The sequence below is a fragment of the Orbicella faveolata genome, unplaced genomic scaffold (genome assembly GCF_042242905.1).
Source record: "Orbicella faveolata isolate gen_17 unplaced genomic scaffold, um_ofav_v1 contig_47, whole genome shotgun sequence".
In the NCBI taxonomy this organism is placed as follows: domain Eukaryota; kingdom Metazoa; phylum Cnidaria; class Anthozoa; order Scleractinia; family Merulinidae; genus Orbicella; species Orbicella faveolata.
In genome coordinates, this window is record NW_028301577.1 from 8851128 (window position 1) to 8871084 (window position 19957).

At 41.7% G+C, this 19957-nt stretch overlaps 2 protein-coding genes across 2 annotated transcripts; one reads left to right on the forward strand and one right to left on the reverse strand.

The window, feature by feature from the left end:
• The first annotated feature begins 29 nt into the window (after positions 1-29).
• Positions 30-14825, forward strand: LOC110059776 (EF-hand calcium-binding domain-containing protein 5-like). The gene is made up of 19 exons (XM_089279690.1): positions 30-973; positions 2187-2250; positions 2886-2959; positions 3106-3218; positions 3633-3675; positions 4128-4227; positions 4493-4837; positions 5196-5324; positions 5942-6101; positions 6603-6684; positions 7773-7926; positions 8293-8429; positions 9654-10055; positions 10944-11225; positions 11688-11794; positions 11941-12194; positions 12392-12488; positions 12863-13098; positions 13703-14825. The coding sequence occupies exons 1-19, from the start codon at positions 140-142 to the stop codon at positions 13924-13926; spliced, it is 3837 nt and encodes a 1278-aa protein (XP_089135816.1). The 5' UTR covers positions 30-139; the 3' UTR covers positions 13927-14825.
• A 2610-nt stretch (positions 14826-17435) lies between these two features.
• LOC149097027 (uncharacterized) lies at positions 17436-19835 on the reverse strand. Its single transcript, XM_089279208.1, has 4 exons — positions 19519-19835; positions 18807-18918; positions 17918-18261; positions 17436-17564 (listed from the first exon to the last, which is right to left on the reverse strand). Exons 1-4 carry the CDS (start codon positions 19622-19624, stop codon positions 17452-17454), a joined length of 675 nt encoding a protein of 224 aa, XP_089135334.1. The 5' UTR covers positions 19625-19835; the 3' UTR covers positions 17436-17451.
• Between the last annotated feature and the right edge of the window lie 122 nt (positions 19836-19957).

Genomic DNA, 19957 nt, shown 5'->3' on the forward strand with positions numbered 1-19957 from the left:
TAGAAACAGACAACTGTTCTTTTTCCGCCATGTTTGAAGTCATAACATTCTCGAACTTAGAACAGTGATTAATTCTCATGTTGTTTTAGAACTTCTCCAGGATTTCCAATCAGAATCTACTCAGGGTGCATTTAGCAAAATGGCTGCAGCAGTAGCATTATCGAAAGAGCCTCTGAACGCCACAGAGATCGAATTTGAAGTGGATGATTTAGGAACGGACGCCGATCAAGAAGGCTTTCTTGCAAGATCAGAGAGCATGTCGCCCGAGCATTTTGAAGGAAGATCGAGAGCGTTATCGGTTTCTGATGTGATCAGTCAACATATTTTGGAAACGGACGGTATGGCGTCTCCAATTTTGAGGGCTTTTACACGAAGCGCGATAAACAGGTGGCGAGGCAACGTGGAGAAAAAAATCACCCGTAGGCTGATGGAGGTGAAAGCGGAGCGCAAGAAACGAGATGCTGAATCTAAAGAGCTTTCCCGTCTTGTTGCTAGAACAGTTCCTCTGGATGTTCTAGCTAGAGACTGGCTTAATGACAACGACCTTACCTCGGATGTGAGAGTGTATTTGGTTGAAAATCTTTTACCAACCTTAATTTTGGGAGTTGAGAAACTGTTGACTGAGGTTGAAAAGAGAGATCTGGCGGATTCTGAGGGTTTCTGTCCAGATTTTAATCCCATTGATTACCTGGCACAGTTTCTTATGAGAAATAATCCTAAGTATAGTAACTTTGCGGAAGCTTCACCCTATGCGAAGGGCATCCGCAAAGTAGTGGAAGACCTCAAAAAGGAGGTGTTTTCAATGGAAGACAACAAACTTGTTAAGCTCAAGGCTGATGCCAAGAAAAGGCGTGAAGCAAGAGAAAAAGAGGAGCACCAAAAGAACATGGAAAACCGCCGTCGTTCTATTGCTGTGGAGGAGCAGTTTCCTGAGTGGACTGCTGACTGGAATGGTGTTCTTCCCTTATCAGTTGTAAGTGAATATATCTGTTATCAGTTATGATAAACGCAGTTTACAGAGTTTTCCCATCATGAATCCACAATTCACTATATACAGACTCAAACCTCTCTACAGTGGCCACCTTGGAGACAGATGAAAGGGGCCGTTATAGAGAGATGGCCTTGGTGGAGAGGTTATTTTGGTAGTTAAGGACATGCTTAAAATTGGCCATTGCTGTTGTGAAGAGGAGGCCATTGTAGATGGGTTGAAATATAAGTGAATGTATGAACCATCCACCACAATGAAAAAAAGTGGGCATTGTAGAGAGGTGGCCATTAGTGGAGGTTCAACTGTATGTACATGTAGTAATTATTGTTTCCAGACTTAAAAGGCTTAGACAGGGGGCGGATGGTAGATAAGGGTAAAAGGGGTCTGTTATAGGTTTTGCACCATCAAAAGTTTGTATCCTACAAGTTTGTTCCCAATTAATGTATATAATATCTGCCATCCCACTCCAGCTTGTCATTAGGTGAGTTTTTAGCACTTGGATCAGTGGAAGTTTATAGTTGCCATAAAACTAAAGTGTGAACACATTCTGATTATACACAAACAGTGGATCAGATGTTAAGGGCTGATACAAGGGCATAGACTACAAGTAGTTCTTCTTTCACTTAGTCCATCAAGCTTGATGGTAAAAAACCTCAAGGAAAAAATGGGGGCAAGAAATCGTGGGGACATGAAGCGTGCAAAAGGAGGTTCCCTCCTTTTGCGTGCTTCTGGTCCCCAGATTTTCATTCATGTCACACACAATGGACTAAGCGAAGAGGGACTACTCATAGTCAAACAGGAGCAATTTATGATTGAACTCTCAACTGGCAACCTGTTACATAGACCAGCAAAACTCACCTCTGGCAGATCCCTCTTATTGACTGAGGAAACAAGTTTTTAATGTTAGGAGCAAAGTCATTTGCCACCAAACTTGTAATATCAGGAGTAATCTTCTTTGGTACATTGGAGTGAACTCAAATGCAGTGAACTTTCAATGGTACAATTAACATACAAAAGGGTAAACATAGGGACAAGGATTCCCCACTATATGACTTTGTTTAGCCTCCCCATCCCTGGGTATGCCACAAATACCAGAGTTACATGTAAGAGTTCAACCCTTTTTAGCAGTTGTGAACCACGTCCCTTTTGAAGACTGAGCTACACTGTAACTTTTTAATTTTGCACTGTTACTAAATAGGTTCAAAATGTTCTAAAATCATTTGAAGAAGTTGCTGCAAATCTTCCAGAAGAAATCAGGAAAGGTACTAATTAAATTATAAAAGGGGTGGTGAATAGTGAATACAAGACTCTGCGGGAAGGTGACACTAGCATTTTTCTTTGTGAGCACAAGATAGTTTGACTTCTTTGATTGTGAGACTGAGACTTTAAAACAGGGGTTTCATTAAGTGTTGGGCATTCAGGGCAAATTGACCTGAACCATGAGAACGATTTTGTCTACCTGGTTTGACCATCTAGAGGAAAGTTTTTCCTGTAAAGAATTTCAGTTCAAAAAGTATTGTCACCTGTTAAAACCTGTTGCCTTCCTGCTGAAGACATTAATGAAATCCCTGCTTCAAAGTGTTTTATATGCAAGCTCACAATGTTCAGGATTCTAAGACGTTCAGAAGTCATTTATAAAAAAAAAATCAATATTTCAGGACTTTCTGAGCTTGCAAAAATTGTGACTGCAAGATGCACATAACCTCTAAAATACAAGATTGTGAGACGCTTGAAATTTGATGAAAATTTTGCAAGACCCATGGTTTTTGAAGGACCATTTGCCACCCCTTATAAAATGTGGCAGTGTTGAATTGATTTTATTGTCACAGTTAATTTTTTTTCAGCATTACCTTGATGTGACACTGTTTACTTATCTTTTATTTATTCATTTTGGCAGGTGCATCCTTTCTTATTCCCCTTGAGCCGACAGATTCTAGTGGTAAAATGGTCAATATGCAGCAATTTAAAGATGTAAGAGATATTATACACATACGACATGTTCATTTAATTATTTGCATTACCTGTAAACATCATAGAATAATCTAAATCCCTTCAATTACTTCAATCAGGATGAAAAACATTGCAATCTGTTTACTTTTATTGTGTTTTGTTTATAGTACATTCGTCCTTATGCTGGCAATCTTTCCAAGGAAGCTTTCAATGCCTTTATCGACCACTTAACTCGCTGTGCAGCACATTACAGAGCAGCTACTGTGAAAGAAGCAATGAGGTGAGTTATGTTCAATAGTTATGTTTGTTACCTTTTCAGACCATCACTTAGTTTATCTCAAACTGAAGTGTCCAGAATATGGTTTATTGACCAACTTGATCATTCAAGAAGGCTGGATATTGGCCAAGTTCTTTTTTTGCATGTTTATGGACTAGACGGAGTAGAGGTTCATTAACTCGCAAAAAAAGAATGAGGCCAATATCCAGCCATCTTGACCACACAAGCTTGGTCAATACAGGTTTTATTATATGACTTTCGGGGACATTTTTCTTGTGGGACACAGAGGGTGGTCCTGAGCCAGCAAGATATTGCCATCTTGCCCGCTTGGGTAGCCAATCAAGGGGAGGGAAGTTTGATCATCTTGCCCGCCCATGGAATGTGAAGAGTTTTTAACAGTAGTCTTTTTCCTTGTAGACTTACTCTGAGGAACCTTTTCTTGAGTTGTGACATGAAGAATGTAAGTTGTACAAAAAAAAACTGTGTCTACAATGTACCTGCCTTGATTGTTTATTATTTAATGTTCATCTTTATTAGACTTATACCAAAAACCACAGCCCATTTGATTACCTAGCACAAAACACTCCTGTTTTGCCAGTTTCTGAATCTAATCTTGATCACAATTTTGGATAAGCAGGGCACTGATGAAAATTGCACTTAATACTGCAGTCAGCACTCTCCTCAGCATATGTTTATGTGTATCATTTGTCATTTGGTATGGCCGGAGACAAAGGAGTATGAAGGGGTCCCATCACTAGCCTATGCTCCGCTCCAGCATGAGGTGTTCAATAGGATTGGTTGTAGTAGTTGCCAGTTGGTATATGAAAAGAAGTTGGCAAATGTGTGGCATTTTAAATGATTATGACATGATACATGAACATAACTATTCTTTCTTTTGTTCTTTCCCTTTAGGCTGGCCATGTCGACAGAAAGCGTATTTTGGATATTCTATGTTCATTTTATGATAATGCAGTTGAACCAATGAGGAACTCTCTACGTAATCCAAGAAAGTGTAAGTTTGTCACTCGCCAGTAGTTATTAGGCTACTAAATGTACATTGAATTCTAGAATTTTTCGGTGGACTTCCAATGTTATTCAAATGTCAAAAGGTGATCAACAGTAGTTACAATTACAATATTAATTATCTGTATTTTTGATCCATATTGTTATCCAACTTTGGAAAGTTGGCTGATAATATTTACAGGCATGTTAATGAAGTACTTGCAGTGGATGTAGAGATGTTAACCCAAGCTAACCAACAACTTCTCTGTATTCAGGGCCTGTTTTGGAGATAGAAGAAACCAGTGATGAAGATGAGGAGCTTAACCAGAAACAGGATGCAGGAGCAGGCACAGATGAAGAGCAAAAACCACAAACAGAACAAGCAGAGCCTGATAAAAAACCACTGCAAGAAACAGCCAAAGAACCTGAACAAACATCAGAAGAGCCACAAAGTGAGGAGAGAGAGAAACCAGAAGAAGAAGCTGCGGAGGAAGAAACAGCTCACGAACCAACAGAAGGAGAGGAAATACCTCAAGAAAGTAACAGAGGAGAAGAAGATCAAATTGTTGAAAATGCTGAGGATCAACCTGGAGATGGAGAGGGTGATGGAGAAAAAGAAGGTGAGGTCAACATCAAAAAGTATTCTTAACAAGGGTGCAATGTCAAAGGTAACATTTAGTAACTCAGTCATAGAGATTCAGATTTAATAGCTCAGTCAGGCCAAGAGAACTTTACTAGTCCATCAACAGGGTGCATTTTGTGACTGCACTTGTTTTGTACAAATCAATGACTCGCTTCTGGACCAGAAAATTTTGTTATCAGTTTGGAAGGGCTAGAGCTAAATTGTACTGAATTTGCACCCTTTCTTTGCCCCATAATGATTTTTTCATTCGGTTTGGGGCACTAATAATTTTGCATGACAATTTTAAGTGAAATATTTTACTTGGTTTTGTTTCTGGTTTGAATGCATGTTTTAAGATGAGAAAGCTGGTGATGACGATCAAGGTGAAGTTCAAGATGAAGAAGCTGAGAAAGAAAGAATAAAACAAAAAATAATTGATGATGAAGAAGAAGACAGGAAGTTGTTGGAGTCAATCCCTGATGAAAGTATGTCTGATGTGATCATTATTTTTATGTATCTTTTGCTCGTCAATGATTGAGAAAGAATTAGCATTATAAAGCCCTGGTGAAATCTTGAAAAGATCTTTAAGGATCTTTACAGCTCTTTCCGATTACCTGTGGAGGTTCCTATAGTAATTACATTTATTGAGCATCTTAAGGGTCAGGGCTTGGTCGTTTAGGACAAATAGATATGCCTGTCTAGCGAGTAACTTTTCGTGCTCACTTACATGTAGCCTGAAGTGTCAGTCATCTCTAACCCTCAGCTTAGTTGCCGGGGGATTAGGCTGAAGGCGAAACATGATTGACATTTTAGGCTAAGCCCCAGGCAAGCTATCTACCCACTAGATTATGATTTTAATACAACAAAGTAAAGTTGTTCAAGCACTGATAGCGACCCTGAAGGTAAATTTGAGAGCAAGCTTTTTGCAAGAAATTATCCTTTGAGGATTGTGTAATGATTTTTGTCGGCATCTTTGCTAAGCTTGTACCAAGATCTTTGTAAGGTCCTCATCCTGTGCCAAGTGTACAATACCCCAGCAACACATCAGCATCATATGAAAGCAGTATATGATTTGTATTCTTCTCATTGCTATGTCAATTAGTTGATGATCAGATGTCGGATCAAGAAGACACAGAGACATCGGCCAGCACACTACCAAGACCCAAGTCCGTGACTGAAGGATCAGCATTTGATGAAAACTCACTCAACCAGCCACAGTTTATACATCTACTGGAGAAGTTTCTTGGAAGTACTCCAATCAAGTAAGTCCTGAATCTGTGATCGACTTACAGTACACTGTAGAAAGGCGTGCTTCAAATTGAACTGTTGTCAGAGGCGTAAAAGTTGCATGGTGGTTAAACGATGACAACATGAAAAAACGTCCCAGATGGCAATAAATTGTTACATGAAGAGTTCGATAAATTTGAAACTTTGTGCAATAGGGCCGGAGGGGACTTTCACGTTTAAGGCATGTGGTTATTTCTGCCATCGTCATTGCTGAAACCCTTTACTGGGAGTGCTTCTGACCCTGGGGCAAGCCCTGAGAAACCCCTGAGGCAACCCCTGGGGCAACAGATTGCCCCAAGGAATGCAACGCGATAGGTCGTGAACAGTGGTGGTGTTGCAACTAGTTATCACTACATCAATTGTTATAGCTGTCATTTATTATATTGGAACCATTGACTGATGCATATGTGTCACGTAACATGAATCTGATTTAACAAGTGAAGACGACATTTTAATGTTCTGCTTTACGTTTTCAGACAAGTGTTTGATGATCTTGTCCGTTTTGTAAGAGCCGGTTATGTCGAAACAGATGATGAACGAATGGCGAGGATGAACAAGGTGTGTGTATGGTTTAGTTTGTTAGTGTGGCCAGTGTAGGTAGCCATGGCGAGCGGAGCTATAAAGACTGAACATGGTTACCTTTTACAGTTCAACCCCTATTAGATGACCACCCTCGGGGAAATGGATAGTGGCCTCTTAAAGGAGGCTGGCCGTTTGACAGAGGCTCAAACAGTAGAAAAGCCTTCATCGGGACTTTGATTACTGGCCGTCTAATATGGGTAGCCGTTTAATAGGTGGCCACTTAATAGGGGTTCGACCCTACTCTTGTTCATGATCGCCGATGTGATAGCTTACAATGAGAGTGCACTTTGATTTATCATTAAGAAAAGGGAAACGGCCATAACATGCGTATACAGTCGAACCCCTATTAAGTGGCCACCTATTGAACGACCACCCCCATTAAGCGGCCAGTAATCAAAGTCCCGTTGAGGGCTTTTCTATTGTTTGTACCTCTATCAAACGGGAGGCGCGGTGGCCTCATGGTTAGTTCGTTCGTCTCCGGATCGAGCGGTCCTGGTTCGAGCCCTGCCCGGGGACATTGTGTTGTGTTCTTGGGCAAGACACTTTACTCTCACAGTGTCTCTCTCCACCCAGGTGTATAAATGGGTACCGGCGAACTTAATGCTGGGGGTAACCCTGCGATGGACTAGCATCCCATCCAGGGGGGAGTAGAAATACTCCTAGTCGCTTCATGCTACAGAAACCGGGATAAGCTCCGGCCTGATGGGCCACTTGGCTCGCATGCAGACTTTACCTTTACCTTTACCTATCAAACGGCCGGCCCCCTTTAAGCGGCCACTATCCATTTCCCCGAGGGTGGCCGTCTTATAGGGGTTGAACTGTAACTTTTCAAGAAAAAGAGCTTTCGTTAATCAAACACAATTTTCTGACTTTCAAAGTCCAAGCTAGTGTTTTGAAGTTCGAGTTTTATAAGAGGAATATTTCAGCGCCTCCCAGGTTGTAGCCAAAAGGAATAAAGTTCAACAAAGTTTTAGGACTACAATGTATTCTTTTGATGATAAGCGGTACGCTCTCTTAAGAACTCTAAGCTTATTAACGTATTGGTCGTTTTGTTGTATTGACAGGCTCGCATGGAAGCTCGTTCAGCCAAGAGGCGCCGTCAAGTTGATCAGCTGTACGAGTTGTGGGATGTGAACGCTTCTGGTTATCTGGAGGTAGAAGAAATTCACGTTGTGTTGAACAAATGGCGCTCTGATGGAATCGACAACTTCAAAGAAGGTGCGAGTTGCCAGTTTATCTTCAACTGACTAAAATTACGAAACTTAATCGTCGATACTGGCCAAGTCTTGAATTGACCTAGGCCGGCGTCTGACTTCAGTTTCTGTAGCATGAAGCGGCTAGGAATAATTGCTACCCCCTTCCCTCTTGGATGGGATGTTAGTCCACCGCAGAATGCAATCCCCCTCCAGTCCCCCACATTATGTCTCTTGTTGAGTTACCTTTCCCCAAGTATTTTTCCAGCTTCCCCAATAAAATTCCAGATACCAGTTTTGAGGCCTATTGCGATCAATTGCCGTGGGCTGTGCTCTAACGTTTCGATCTTAAAAGGATGTTAATGTTCTATTTGTCGTTGTAAAATTTCAGCTCTGAAGGTGTTTGGTCAGGTGAACAGCACACTTAACAAGCGTTCTTTCCGTGAGTGCATTGATGCCATAGTGAAGTCTTTTCCACAGGAGGACGTGTTTGAGTCACTGATTCACTTTCTCACCACAAGCGTGGAGGTAAGGTTTGATACCGTATTAAGCCCGTATTGCATTTCCTACATCCGTTCTGTTGGAACGAACCGAATTGTATTGTTGGAGTCAATTTATTCAAAGCTTTTTTGGTTTTCTGCTAGAAAAGGTTTAGTTCGTATAGTGTGATCGTCCGGGTGTGGGTAGTTCTGAAAAAACTGCATGTTGTTGGTGACTGACGTTTCGCCACCCTGGCGGAAGTCATCTTCAGAGTCAAGTTTAGTAAGTTTGGAGGAAATTGGGTGAAATAATGTACATTTTCTACAGGAAAGAGTTGTTCAATTCGGAAGTTTCAACAAAATCAAACGTCTCAAGCAGGGTGAAAAACGATGATAAAGAAGATAAAACGAAAAAGGTTCATTTCAAAGATGGACCAAATTCAACTGTTGAAGTCGACCCATGACAGATATGTCCAGGGGTGAACGCTAATGAGATTCGAATTCCTTATGATATGCATCACAAAGTGTCCTCATTGATAACAAGTCACCAAAACACACACAATTTTGTCAAATATGAAGTAATATGACGTAATAATATAAAGTAATAACCCATGATGGCGGAGTTTTCCTAAACTTCTACTCAACCTATGATAGAATCTGAGTCAGAGTCTATCATAGGTTGAGTAGACGTTTAGGATTTTAATCAGGATTTGACAAAATGGTCCTCTTGTCTCCGCATGCACCTTCATTAAGCAGTTTTAAATCCTATCTATTAGATCATTTGTGTCAATTTTAAATTAGATGTAACTCGTGAGTGACATGTATGCAATTTAATTTGGTTAGCTTTGGGCTGTATTGAAATCTTATTTCGTAATTTTATAGTGTCAATTTTAGTACGCAGTTTAATTAAGCTAGTTTTGGGCCGCACTTAAATTGTAAATTTCACTTCTTAATTTTTTTAGAATGTTTAATATCGGAGAATATTCTTTGTAAGGGAATTAAGTTTCCCCCAGTTATTCTCCAGTCATGTACTTTTTGTAATTTCTGTGATTTATTTACTTGTACTAGTATGACAAAGTATTATTAAACTTAAACTTAAATGTGAACTTTGATGGGTTCATTGGGTGTGGAGAGAGAATTTTATAGCGTTGCAAAAATCGTGTTTACGACAAACATTTTGATTATCTGGCTGCGGTACGTGTATCGGCAACAAATAATTCATCCAGGTCTCGATCTCGTTTTTCTGACAAGATCTCTGCACTCATTTCCACAGCGGTCTTTCGAAGAGCGCAGGCGCGGTGATGCACGAAAGCGATGGATGACGATGATCGATGCTGCTGCGCAGACCGGCGGCGCGCAACTAGATCCAGTCTACCGCGCGGTATACCATGTTCTCTTCAAAGACGCGGAAGAACATGGACGAGGAAAGATCGTGAGTTCTTCAGTTTGCATGCTCGAAAACAATGACGACGTGAACCAGCTGCATCGTGGAGAGACATTGTTGCGCTACGTGTCCTGCACAGTAGACGATATTCCGCACGTGCTGGGGAAGGTTTTGTACAGGGACGTGAAAACTTTAAGCTGGACTGCCGTGGACTCTGGGAAACCCATTCACGTGCCTAAGGTGGCGACCCACTCTGGGGTGACAATTTGGAATCCTAACCGAAGAGAAGAGGTAAGAATTGAGAGCTTTAGGATTTGAGATCGAAGGCTGATAAGTCTGACCACATCAAAGGAGTACTCTGCTTTAGCTCATGTTTATTTCAGTCTTTCCTCACAAACATGAAATTTTATCCAGCGTCCACACTACGCCGTGGGAGGCGCGATGGCCGCATGGTTAGTGCGTTCGCCTTCGTAACGAACGGGTTGGGTTCGAGCCCTGGCTGAGGACATTTTGTTGTGTTCTTGAACAAGACACTTCACTCTCACAGTGCCTCTCTCCACCCAGGTGTATAAATGGTACCGGCAAACTTAATGCTGGGGGTAACGCTGCGATGGACTAGCATCCCATCCAGGGGGGAGTAGAAATACTCCTAGTCACTTCATGCTACAGAAACCGGGATAAGCTCCGGCCTGGTGGGGCCACTTGGCTCGTATGCAGACTTTACCTACCACAATACGCCGGAGGAATTTGAAAACACAGCTTTATTTCTACGGTTAGACCTACCGTCCACACTAATCCGCCACGAAGACGGAGCTTTTCAAAAACGCTCTTCAAACCGGAGAGATTTGATTTTTTGAAAACGAAGCTTTCGAAAACGACGACGTCACGCTTTTTCCTCAAACACAAATCCAAAATGACCGTTGATTGAGCATGCGTTTTTAAATTCCTCCGGCGTGCTGTGGGCGGAAAACATTTGATGCATTTTCATAGTGAAACCTCCGTTTTCAAATTCCTCTGGCGTAGTTTGGAACGGGCCTTGAAGAAACACGGAAACGGAGAAACTTTTTTCGTCTGTAAGCAGTTACCTAAGCGATATCACGTCATTTTGCTCACGGTTCTTGAAAACTTGGGACCATTTGCTATCGTAATGACTGTTCTCTTATTCGTCATCTCTCTCAGGGAGGAGACGGTTCGTTCATCGCTCTGCCTCTAAAAGATCACGAGCGGCGAGTGATCGGCGTCCTTGGTGTTGACACACTGGCAGATCCTCACAAACCCGTTTTTATCACGCATGAGATCAGCTTCTTCCAAGGCGTGGCCAAGGCCTTGAGTCAAGCCATCCAGTTTGTGGACATCCGTCGGAAAACGCTCAGAGTTGCTGAGTCAGCAGTTTCCTGGATTTTGCGGCGCAGTCCTAATGTACAGAATGTCAATGTCTATATGGTGGAGCCTGGATTGAAGGTAAAGGATTTTTTTCTGGTCAGAAATAGGCCGAATAGTACGAAATTCCAACATTCGTCCCGCGTTAAGGGGCCCTTTTGCACGACCTGGTAGTGCTACGAAATCAGTCACGCTCGGACGCAAGTTGGATATAGTGGGACTTCCAAAACAAAGGAAAGTCAATCGATTGGTGCCACTTGCATCCTAACATGGCTGATTTTGTACCATTTGACCGGGTTGTGTGAAACGCTTATAACCCCTTAGCCAATAGAAATTAATGCTTTCCGGGTGGTTTTTGAAAATTGGTGGCTTAATTAAGGTTTACAAGTAATTCTATAACCACGACTTGGTGAGCATAAAGTGTTTAAATATCACCTTGACATGTGTAACAACAAGCGTGACTGTTTGTTCAACTCGGCTTTGCAAACGCTATCTAAACTTTTGTTTTTCATTATTTAATTTCCCTTGTTGTTTTGTCGTTAGCCTACTGACGGGTTAGTTCTTCGCCGAATGATGACTTTGGCTCACAACGGGGTTAGTCAGCACTATACAAATCCACCAAGACTGGATAGAAGAGACAATCTCTTCAGGTGAGAAGAAAATAAGTGAACTAACATTACTTATAAAGAAATATTTATACTCATGGCTGAGTAAGAGGAACATGTTCCTGTTTGGTCAGATGTGAAGAAAACAGTTGTCCATCTATTGAGCAAATTTTCTTACGTATTATTTTCAGAGACTACTTGTTCAAATGTGTAGAGAGCTCAGAGACCATCACTGCAGATGCGTACGGCGAGCGTCACATGGCCTTTCCCCTCAGGGATGGGGAAGGGAGAGCTGTTGCTGTGGTTGACATTAGCATTGGTGACCTCAAAGCTCTTCCACCGCACGAGAACAAGGAGATACAGCGCATGCTCAAACTGCTGGCCAAGGCGCATAGAGAGGTAGCGCGAGAGATCACAGGCGGAGCCGAGAAAAACATTGTGTTGGGTGAGTTGACGTTTCATTAAAACCGCAGCATTTTTAGTGACTATCAGAGTGAGAATAGCCTCTGTACCTCTCGAAAATTCGTGCCCATGACTGATTTCTTTTTCTGTTGTTCGTGCTCATTTACTCTATAGGATGTAGCACCTACGTTCGTCATTACTTAATAATTATCATTAACTGATTGCTTTTTGGGTATGTAGAGGTGGAGAAGGAGTACGAAGATGCTCGAATTGACGTGCTATTTGACCGCCTTATGCTGCTGGACCTGAGAGAGAACGTGGGAAGGCTGGACGCCAGGTAATTTACTTATTCAAATTTTTATATAGTTTAATTTCCTTCGATAACACTTTCAATATTACCGCTACGTTTCTAAAGGTAGTTGCTTTGGTTACGAGTTTTTGTGCTCTGCTATAGGTTGACATTCCCATACAAGGTGCTCAACCAATCAAAGACAACAGATATATTTGCAGCCAATTTGATCGAAACTTATACAAATCTCGTAATTTTTCCCGCGCTTGCCGCGTGTAGAGTTTTTGCATGTCAGTTATTGGTTTATTTTGCGATTGCCGCCAAAGTGATCGTGTGGCTCTGGGATTGCCATGGTGTTAGTTTAACGACATTCCTTAGAAGACAGTAATCTAGTGTAAACGCGACTTTATTGAAATTTGCAGAGCCTTTGCCGAGATCAAGAGCTATAAGGATCCGCCTAAAGTGATTCACGATATCCTGAAAGCCGTGTTAGGGATCTTCTACACGGATCGACAGCAACAGGAGAAGTTCAACGAGTGGAGTATGTGTAAACAGATGGTTAATCCTGACCTGGTTAAGCTTATAACGTCCTACGATCCCACAGCGAAGAAGAATTCTATCGGTGTAGACGCTAAGTCGTTAGCTGGAAAGCTTCAGGGTAAGTAGTGCCCTTCCTTTTCTTTGTTTTTCATGAGTTTTATAGGCGGTTAAGCGATAGAAAACTTTCAAAGATTCAAACATTTAACAGGTTCAAATTCGACGAGAGTACACGAAAGGCGACGGGAGTCGCCGAGAGCGTTCGAGGGTTGACGACAGACGCCGAGAGCGCACGAGAGTGGACGGCAAACGCCAAGGAAGCACGAGAGTCGACGACAGACGCCGAGAGAGTACGAGATTCGATGAGAGCTGCCGGGGGCGCAAGCGAGTTTGGCGAAATGCTCGTATTTGGCCTAGGCTATATATTTTCACTTTGAGTTTTTTTATTAACCTATTTTGACTTACTGTGATAGTTGTGGTTGGCTTTGAAGTGGGTTTACCTTCTATTGTATGACAGTTACCTTCAGAGCATAACCTCTATTTTTCTTTCAGCCTGTGTGAGAATTTTTAAGAATTTTTACTTATAGTGCAGTGAGTTCAAAACTGCTCACGGAAAGATGACGTACGTGACAAGTTTTGAAGGGCGCCGTCACAAAGGCAACTTTATATGCCTCAAGGCCTGTTTGTTTGTGACTAATTGTTTTTCCCTTGTTTGTTACTCACAGATGTGCCTCAAGGAGCGGTGGCGAAGCACGGTTCATTGCCTGCTCAGTATCTGTTTAACTGGGCATTTGTTTGTTTGTCGCTGATTGAACACACTGAAAAGATGAGCGAAACTCGCCCTGGAAAAGTGGTGAGCCCGCAAGCCAAGAGTGAAGTGGTCACCGATATGGGAAAGGGACGGCCCTCGCCCCAGAATACATGGACTAGGTCGGAAGTGACCGAGTAGTTTTATACCAAATCGAGAAGCTAGGGACCATTTTCGTATTCTCGGTATTGGACTGGAACTAGCTTGCGGTGGAGGCTCATGTGGCACTAGCAAGCTAGGTTCCAGTCCAATGCCGAGATTATGATAATGATCTGTTGGTCTCGCTTTGATGCTAGTTAAAACTAATACCCGGATTGGAGATACACGAAAGACCGTTTTGCATTATTGTCCATTCAACCGGGGCATTGTAAATTGGTGCTCCACCCCACTCCTGCATGGAGGGATATTGTAGATATCCCTAGTTGCTAACATTGCGCCTTGGGAAAATCAAATTGTCTCCGATAGTAGCTTCTGTTGCATTACTCTTGCCCTTTACGATATGCCGAGTATAAACCACCGGAGTGCTTTACATAAAGTAGGACATCCTTAATCTTACAGGCAACAGAAAGATGCAAAGAAAAAAAAAACATTAAAAAACCTATTCAAAACTGGTAAAAACACCAAACACCTCGACGCTCGTTAAAATACTCCGCTACGCGTCGTAACTCTTTTCTCGGTGTTTGGAAATGTGGTCAAACACGGTTTTTCTTGTGCGATATATTACATAGACTCTATACACAAAGTTTCATTTGTATTGCCAAAAGTCATTAGAACAAGGATTTTTTTCCTATTTATTATAAAGAATTTTATATCACCGTTTTTGTACATTATGTATATATCTGTTTTCTCACTTAGTTTTTAAAACGAGTGAACTTTAAGAGTTGAATCAGCATTGAAAGTTTGAAGTCTATTTTTCTAGTAACCCTTTTTGAACTGAATGCGCTGTTTTGTGTGGTTTGGGGATTTGTTTTTCACTTGAGAATAAAATGTAAATTGATGATAAGTTTAAGTTTCCCAAATAAAAGATGTTTTCAACTGAACCATTGTGAGGAATTGCTTTTATTATGCACTTCATAGAACGATTTGAAGAGTTTTTAGCACAGAGGTCTTCCCATTGTTTACAACGGTTCAATATGTTTCATGAAATCGATGACAAAAACTCGCACGCCCGTGATAGACTGCTGATCCTATCCGGGGAAGTAGGAGTACATTTGGTCGTTACCTGCTGCAGAGATTGGGGGAAACCAGCGCAGTTTCTGTGAGTCACTAGGCTCAAGAACACTTAACCCTACGTGTTTGCACTTCACACTTGTTTTGGGAATTACCTGAGAACGGGCGCTGTATTCGAGGATGGGGCAACAAGAACGCGGGTAAAAAGAGAATAGCTGAACCCCAACCCAATTCCCCCCTCGGTCACTTCACTCTAACCCAGTTCTTTCTCGGCCCTTCCAGCCGCGGTCAGACCCTTCCAGCTGGAGCCTGCTGACAGGCTAGATAAGGTAATGCTTTCGTTGAGGCTAAAAGGAGTATCGGAGAACCAGAACAACACTAACAAGTGAGCAGCACATTTCTACGCTCATCTCCGTTAAAGGAGCTATACCACTATACGTTAAGTAATTTTTTCTTGCGACGCACAAAATTCTCTAGAATAGAGGAAAACTCAAAAGTAGAAGGTGAAACAAAAAGGAAAATGAACTGTTAAGATAGGAAAGACGGACTCCAAAAATTTACGCCAAATTAAGATGCGCCATTCTTGACACTTCTTTAATTCTCTCTCGCTATGATCTGTAAAGTCAGCGTTTCAAAAGTCTGGACAATCACATTGGCTACTAAAATACGCCATCTTATAATCCATCAAATATTTTCGCCCACGCGCAATTGGTCTAAACGCGTCACGTGACCAAATATTCCCCAGCTGAAACCAGGGAGTATATGATGACATTCCCCAATTTTCAAAACTACGCGTAATGCGAAAAATATTTGAAGGATAACAAACACAATAGCTTCCATTTTGCGCAAAAATATGCACGGATATTTGTCCTTGGAAATTATCTGTTCCTCGAAGCTCACAGTTTTCCTCGAGCTACGCTCTCGGAAAACTGTTCGCTTCCCGGAACAGATAATGTCCGCTGACAAATATCCGAGCATATTTTCGCGCCAAATGGAGGCTTTATTTATATATATGTTTAAGGCTAGTTTTCACTAGAACATGAGCACAAGCACAAGCATAAGCATAAGCACAAGTGAAAACAGCCACGACATAAACATAAGCATAAGCAGAAACATAAGAAGAACGAACCCACTCATTTGCCTTGTGCAGTTTTCACTAGTAACGCGCTCGACATAAGCATAAGCATAAGCACAAGAAAAACGAACTAGTTCCGTTTTTCTTGTGCTTATGCTTATGCTTATGTCGAGCGCGTTACTAGTGAAAACTGCACAAGACAAATAAGTGGGTTCGTTCTTCTTATGTTTCTGCTTATGCTTATGTTTATGTCGTGGCAGTTTTCACTTCTGCTTATGCTTATGCTTGTGCTTGTGCTTATGCTCTAGTGAAAACCAGCCTTTACAGTGGGGCATGGTTACAAGAAAGGTTGGCGTAACACGACAGTGCCAAAAGGTGTTATGGGTAGTGATGGTTTGCCGCTTATTGAGCTGAAGTTCAGTGTTTCTGAAGGCGATTGCAGGAAAAGAAAACGGACATATGTTTTTGTGCTTTCCCCTTCTGCCACTAACCGTAATATTTTTCGTCATTGTCGCGTTTTTAGGACAACCTTTCTCGAAATAGCTATACGTGACCAAGAAATCAGGCAAGCCGTACAGAAAAACATATCTTTTATTTTATTCACATAGACACAGACCGCACACATACACACTTCAAGACCACGCACAGCACAAACTCACAGACTTACACACAATTATAAAAGTAATATTGAATTACAATCGTTTTTCATTCCTTAAAAATTTTAGTCAAAACTGGAATATGTACAAAGTGAGTCTTCATTTAAGAGTGTCTTGTCGGTGCAGACTAAAATCTGAAAGAAAGAATGAAAACAATTAATTTTCAGTGATCCCTTTATCTGTGAAACACTGTAGCAGGATATGTTTGTTAATTGTCACATGATTTTTGGGCGAATTTTATCTTTTTTCTTGTTTAGAGGCGCGGTGGCCTCATAGTTAGTGTGCTTGACTCCGGATCGAGAGGTCCGGGTCCGAGCCCTGGCCGGGGACATGGTGTTGTGTTCTTAGGTAAGACTCTTTACTCTCACAGTGTCTCTCTCCACCCAGGTGTATAAATGGGTACCGGCGAACTTAATGCTGGGGGTAGCCCTGCGATGGACCAGCATCCCATCCAGGGGGGAGTAGAAATACTCCTAGTCGCTTCATGCTACAGAGACCGAGATAAGCTCCGGCCTGATGAGCCACTTGGCTCATATGCAGACTTAACTTCATTTTTTCTTAGAGCTTGGTGTGGTTTTTGATACCCGCTGTTAACCTTGTTTACGACTGTAACATGCGACTGTTTGCGACACGGATTTGATTCGTAGTCCAAAGCAAAACAACAAATAACATCGTCTATCGTATTGCAGGGTGCAGGAAGTCGTTGCGGAATATCACCTCATAATTTAATCAACAACGTATAATAAGTTACCATAGCTTCTTACCTTATAACAGGACTGTAACCAGAAGAGACCTGGGACCAATAAAATCTCGCCTTTGACGCTGGGCTAGCGCCAGGCCCATTACACTGTGGCATCGTGTAACCGAGTTTGATGGTCCTAAAATAAAACAAATTAAACAACATTAACCACAATATCGTAATAGTTATATCTTTTATCAAGCACTTGTTAACGAGATAACGAAATTGGTGAACAAAACTGTGCTTATGATATGATTATTTTCTTGGCTAAAACATGAAAATCGTTCTTAAGGGCGAAGTTGTTGTCAGTCTAGGTGATTTTGCTTCACTGACGCACGAAAAAAGATTGATCATAACATCAAGTAAAAGCTCAAAACTACAGAATGCACAAGATACTTGGAAGCCATACAGAAGTGCGAAAGGTCAAGATAAGACAACACAAATTTTGAGACTGAATGTTTTTTTCAAGAGGACAGAAATTAAATTATTCACCTGTTAACTTGAATGGAGTCAGAGGTGACCTGGGCCCGACAATATCACGCCTTTGACGTTGCGCGAGCGCCAGGTTCATTAAGCCATGGATTCGGGCCCAGTCACTGCCGCTCAGACACAGTGGTTTGGCATGGTTACAAGAGTTCAACTGAAGGTGAATTGATTCTTCTTTGTCAGGGATCTCCGAATGAGACAGAATAGGATTGGCCGATTCGTTGGTCACGTGGCTGTCGATGTCAGGCCAGAACTGGCGACTGCTATCAATGTAAGGCAGTTCAGGTGCCAGGCAGACACTGTAACCCATCTTCTGAGTTTTAGCAGACCAGCCTGGAGCATAACGAATCCTAGTGAAAAGAAAAAAACGTTTGGTTGAGTAAGAATTGACATAAATCAATAAGACAAGTGGTTCGTTACTCAGCTTTGTGATTGGTTAAAGAAAAGCGTGCAGGTATCATGCTATATCCAATCAGGAGCATGAGATCAATCAAAAAGCCATACGAGATACCAAGCCAATACCAGTCACAATGTCGCTCTGCTCAATTAACTTTCCTGCGATTTTCATGCACTCTATATCTGTCCACTAGTATTGGCATTAATGTGACTAGGTCTGGATATCAGAGTGTACAAACCCAGTATTTTTTAGTCATTTGTGCCCTTGAAAATCTATATCACAAGGCAAACAAAAAAGCCCAGGCCACCCTCTACTCGGACATAAAATACCCAAGTTTAGACGCTCGTAGCAAATATACTGGCGTCACTCGCTTATGATTCGCGCCTTTTAAATTTCTCGGCTCTCGTATTCTCGAATATCCGTTGAGGTAATATGACAGAATAGTATAAGAAAGCTGAACATCTTATAGCTATATCAGGACTTCTGGTATATACTCACTTGTACTGAACGTAATACGAGTAACAATACTTGAGGAAAAGGTACAAATACCACAGAACAAATAACCACACGCAAATACGAAACGTGCGGATAGAGAGGGGACCTGTTATACCTGAAGAAAAATTAAACGAGCGATCAGCTTTAGGTAAAATTATTCACAAAACTAAAATTGTGCATTCTAAAATATAGCGTTTTACTTTACTTTTAAGGGTGACACTTCTGTTGCGAAAACTACGAGCTTCGGCCTCACTGAAATCTACTTGCTTGTCCAGAATAAAAACTTAATTTTAAAGCTTTTACGAGATTGCGCGGCTCGCCTTCCACAAGTAAGCTCTTTTAGGGGTCCTCCTTCCCTCTACTCCCTACCTAATGGGAACTTCCCTTCGGCTTAACCCTTGGGCATCATTATTCCAAGCGGATTTCCTGGGTACGAGTGTAAGCTCGCGCTTTTCACAAGAGATGACGTCACGATACGCGCGCGCTTTGTAGTGACTGTGACGTCAAAAGTTTAAAAAACCTCAGTCATTCAAGGGTGAAACTTTTCAAAACAAAGCAAACTTCAGAGAAAAACTAAACGAAAATGATAATATATTGTCAAAACTGGTCGAGACGCAGGCTCTCTCAACAGCCGTGGAAGTCGACGATAACAGTTTTCTTACAGTAACTTAACATCAAAGATGCTTTGAAAATGCAAGGATCCCTTCTTTGTTACCTTTTTCCTGATTTGACTGGATTTTTCCGGCAAAGTTAGTCAACAACAAATGAATTGGACAACAAATCACCAGTGTAAAGCACACTGTTGCTTTGTAAACGATCATGGTCAAGAAAGACGTGTTTTTCTAACGTTTCACTCGCTGCACTTCAAAACGCGCCCGATCGCAAGAATAATCTCCGTGCGACTGAAGATTTTAGCCGCGCGCTCAGCGTCACAATTGAATTCTCTAAGCGCGCGCTTTTATTTGATTGGTTGTTCCGTCCTCCGCTTCAACGTCAATCTCTCGGCTCAGTCCGCTCTCTGATCGCGGCATCGCGGCACAAAAAAACGACGCTACCGTAGCATTTCGTTGTTACAGTAAATTAAAAGAAAACACATTTCCCGGCTGCAAAACTTCTCTCGAGAGTTAACAAGTAAAACTTGGATAAAGGTTCCT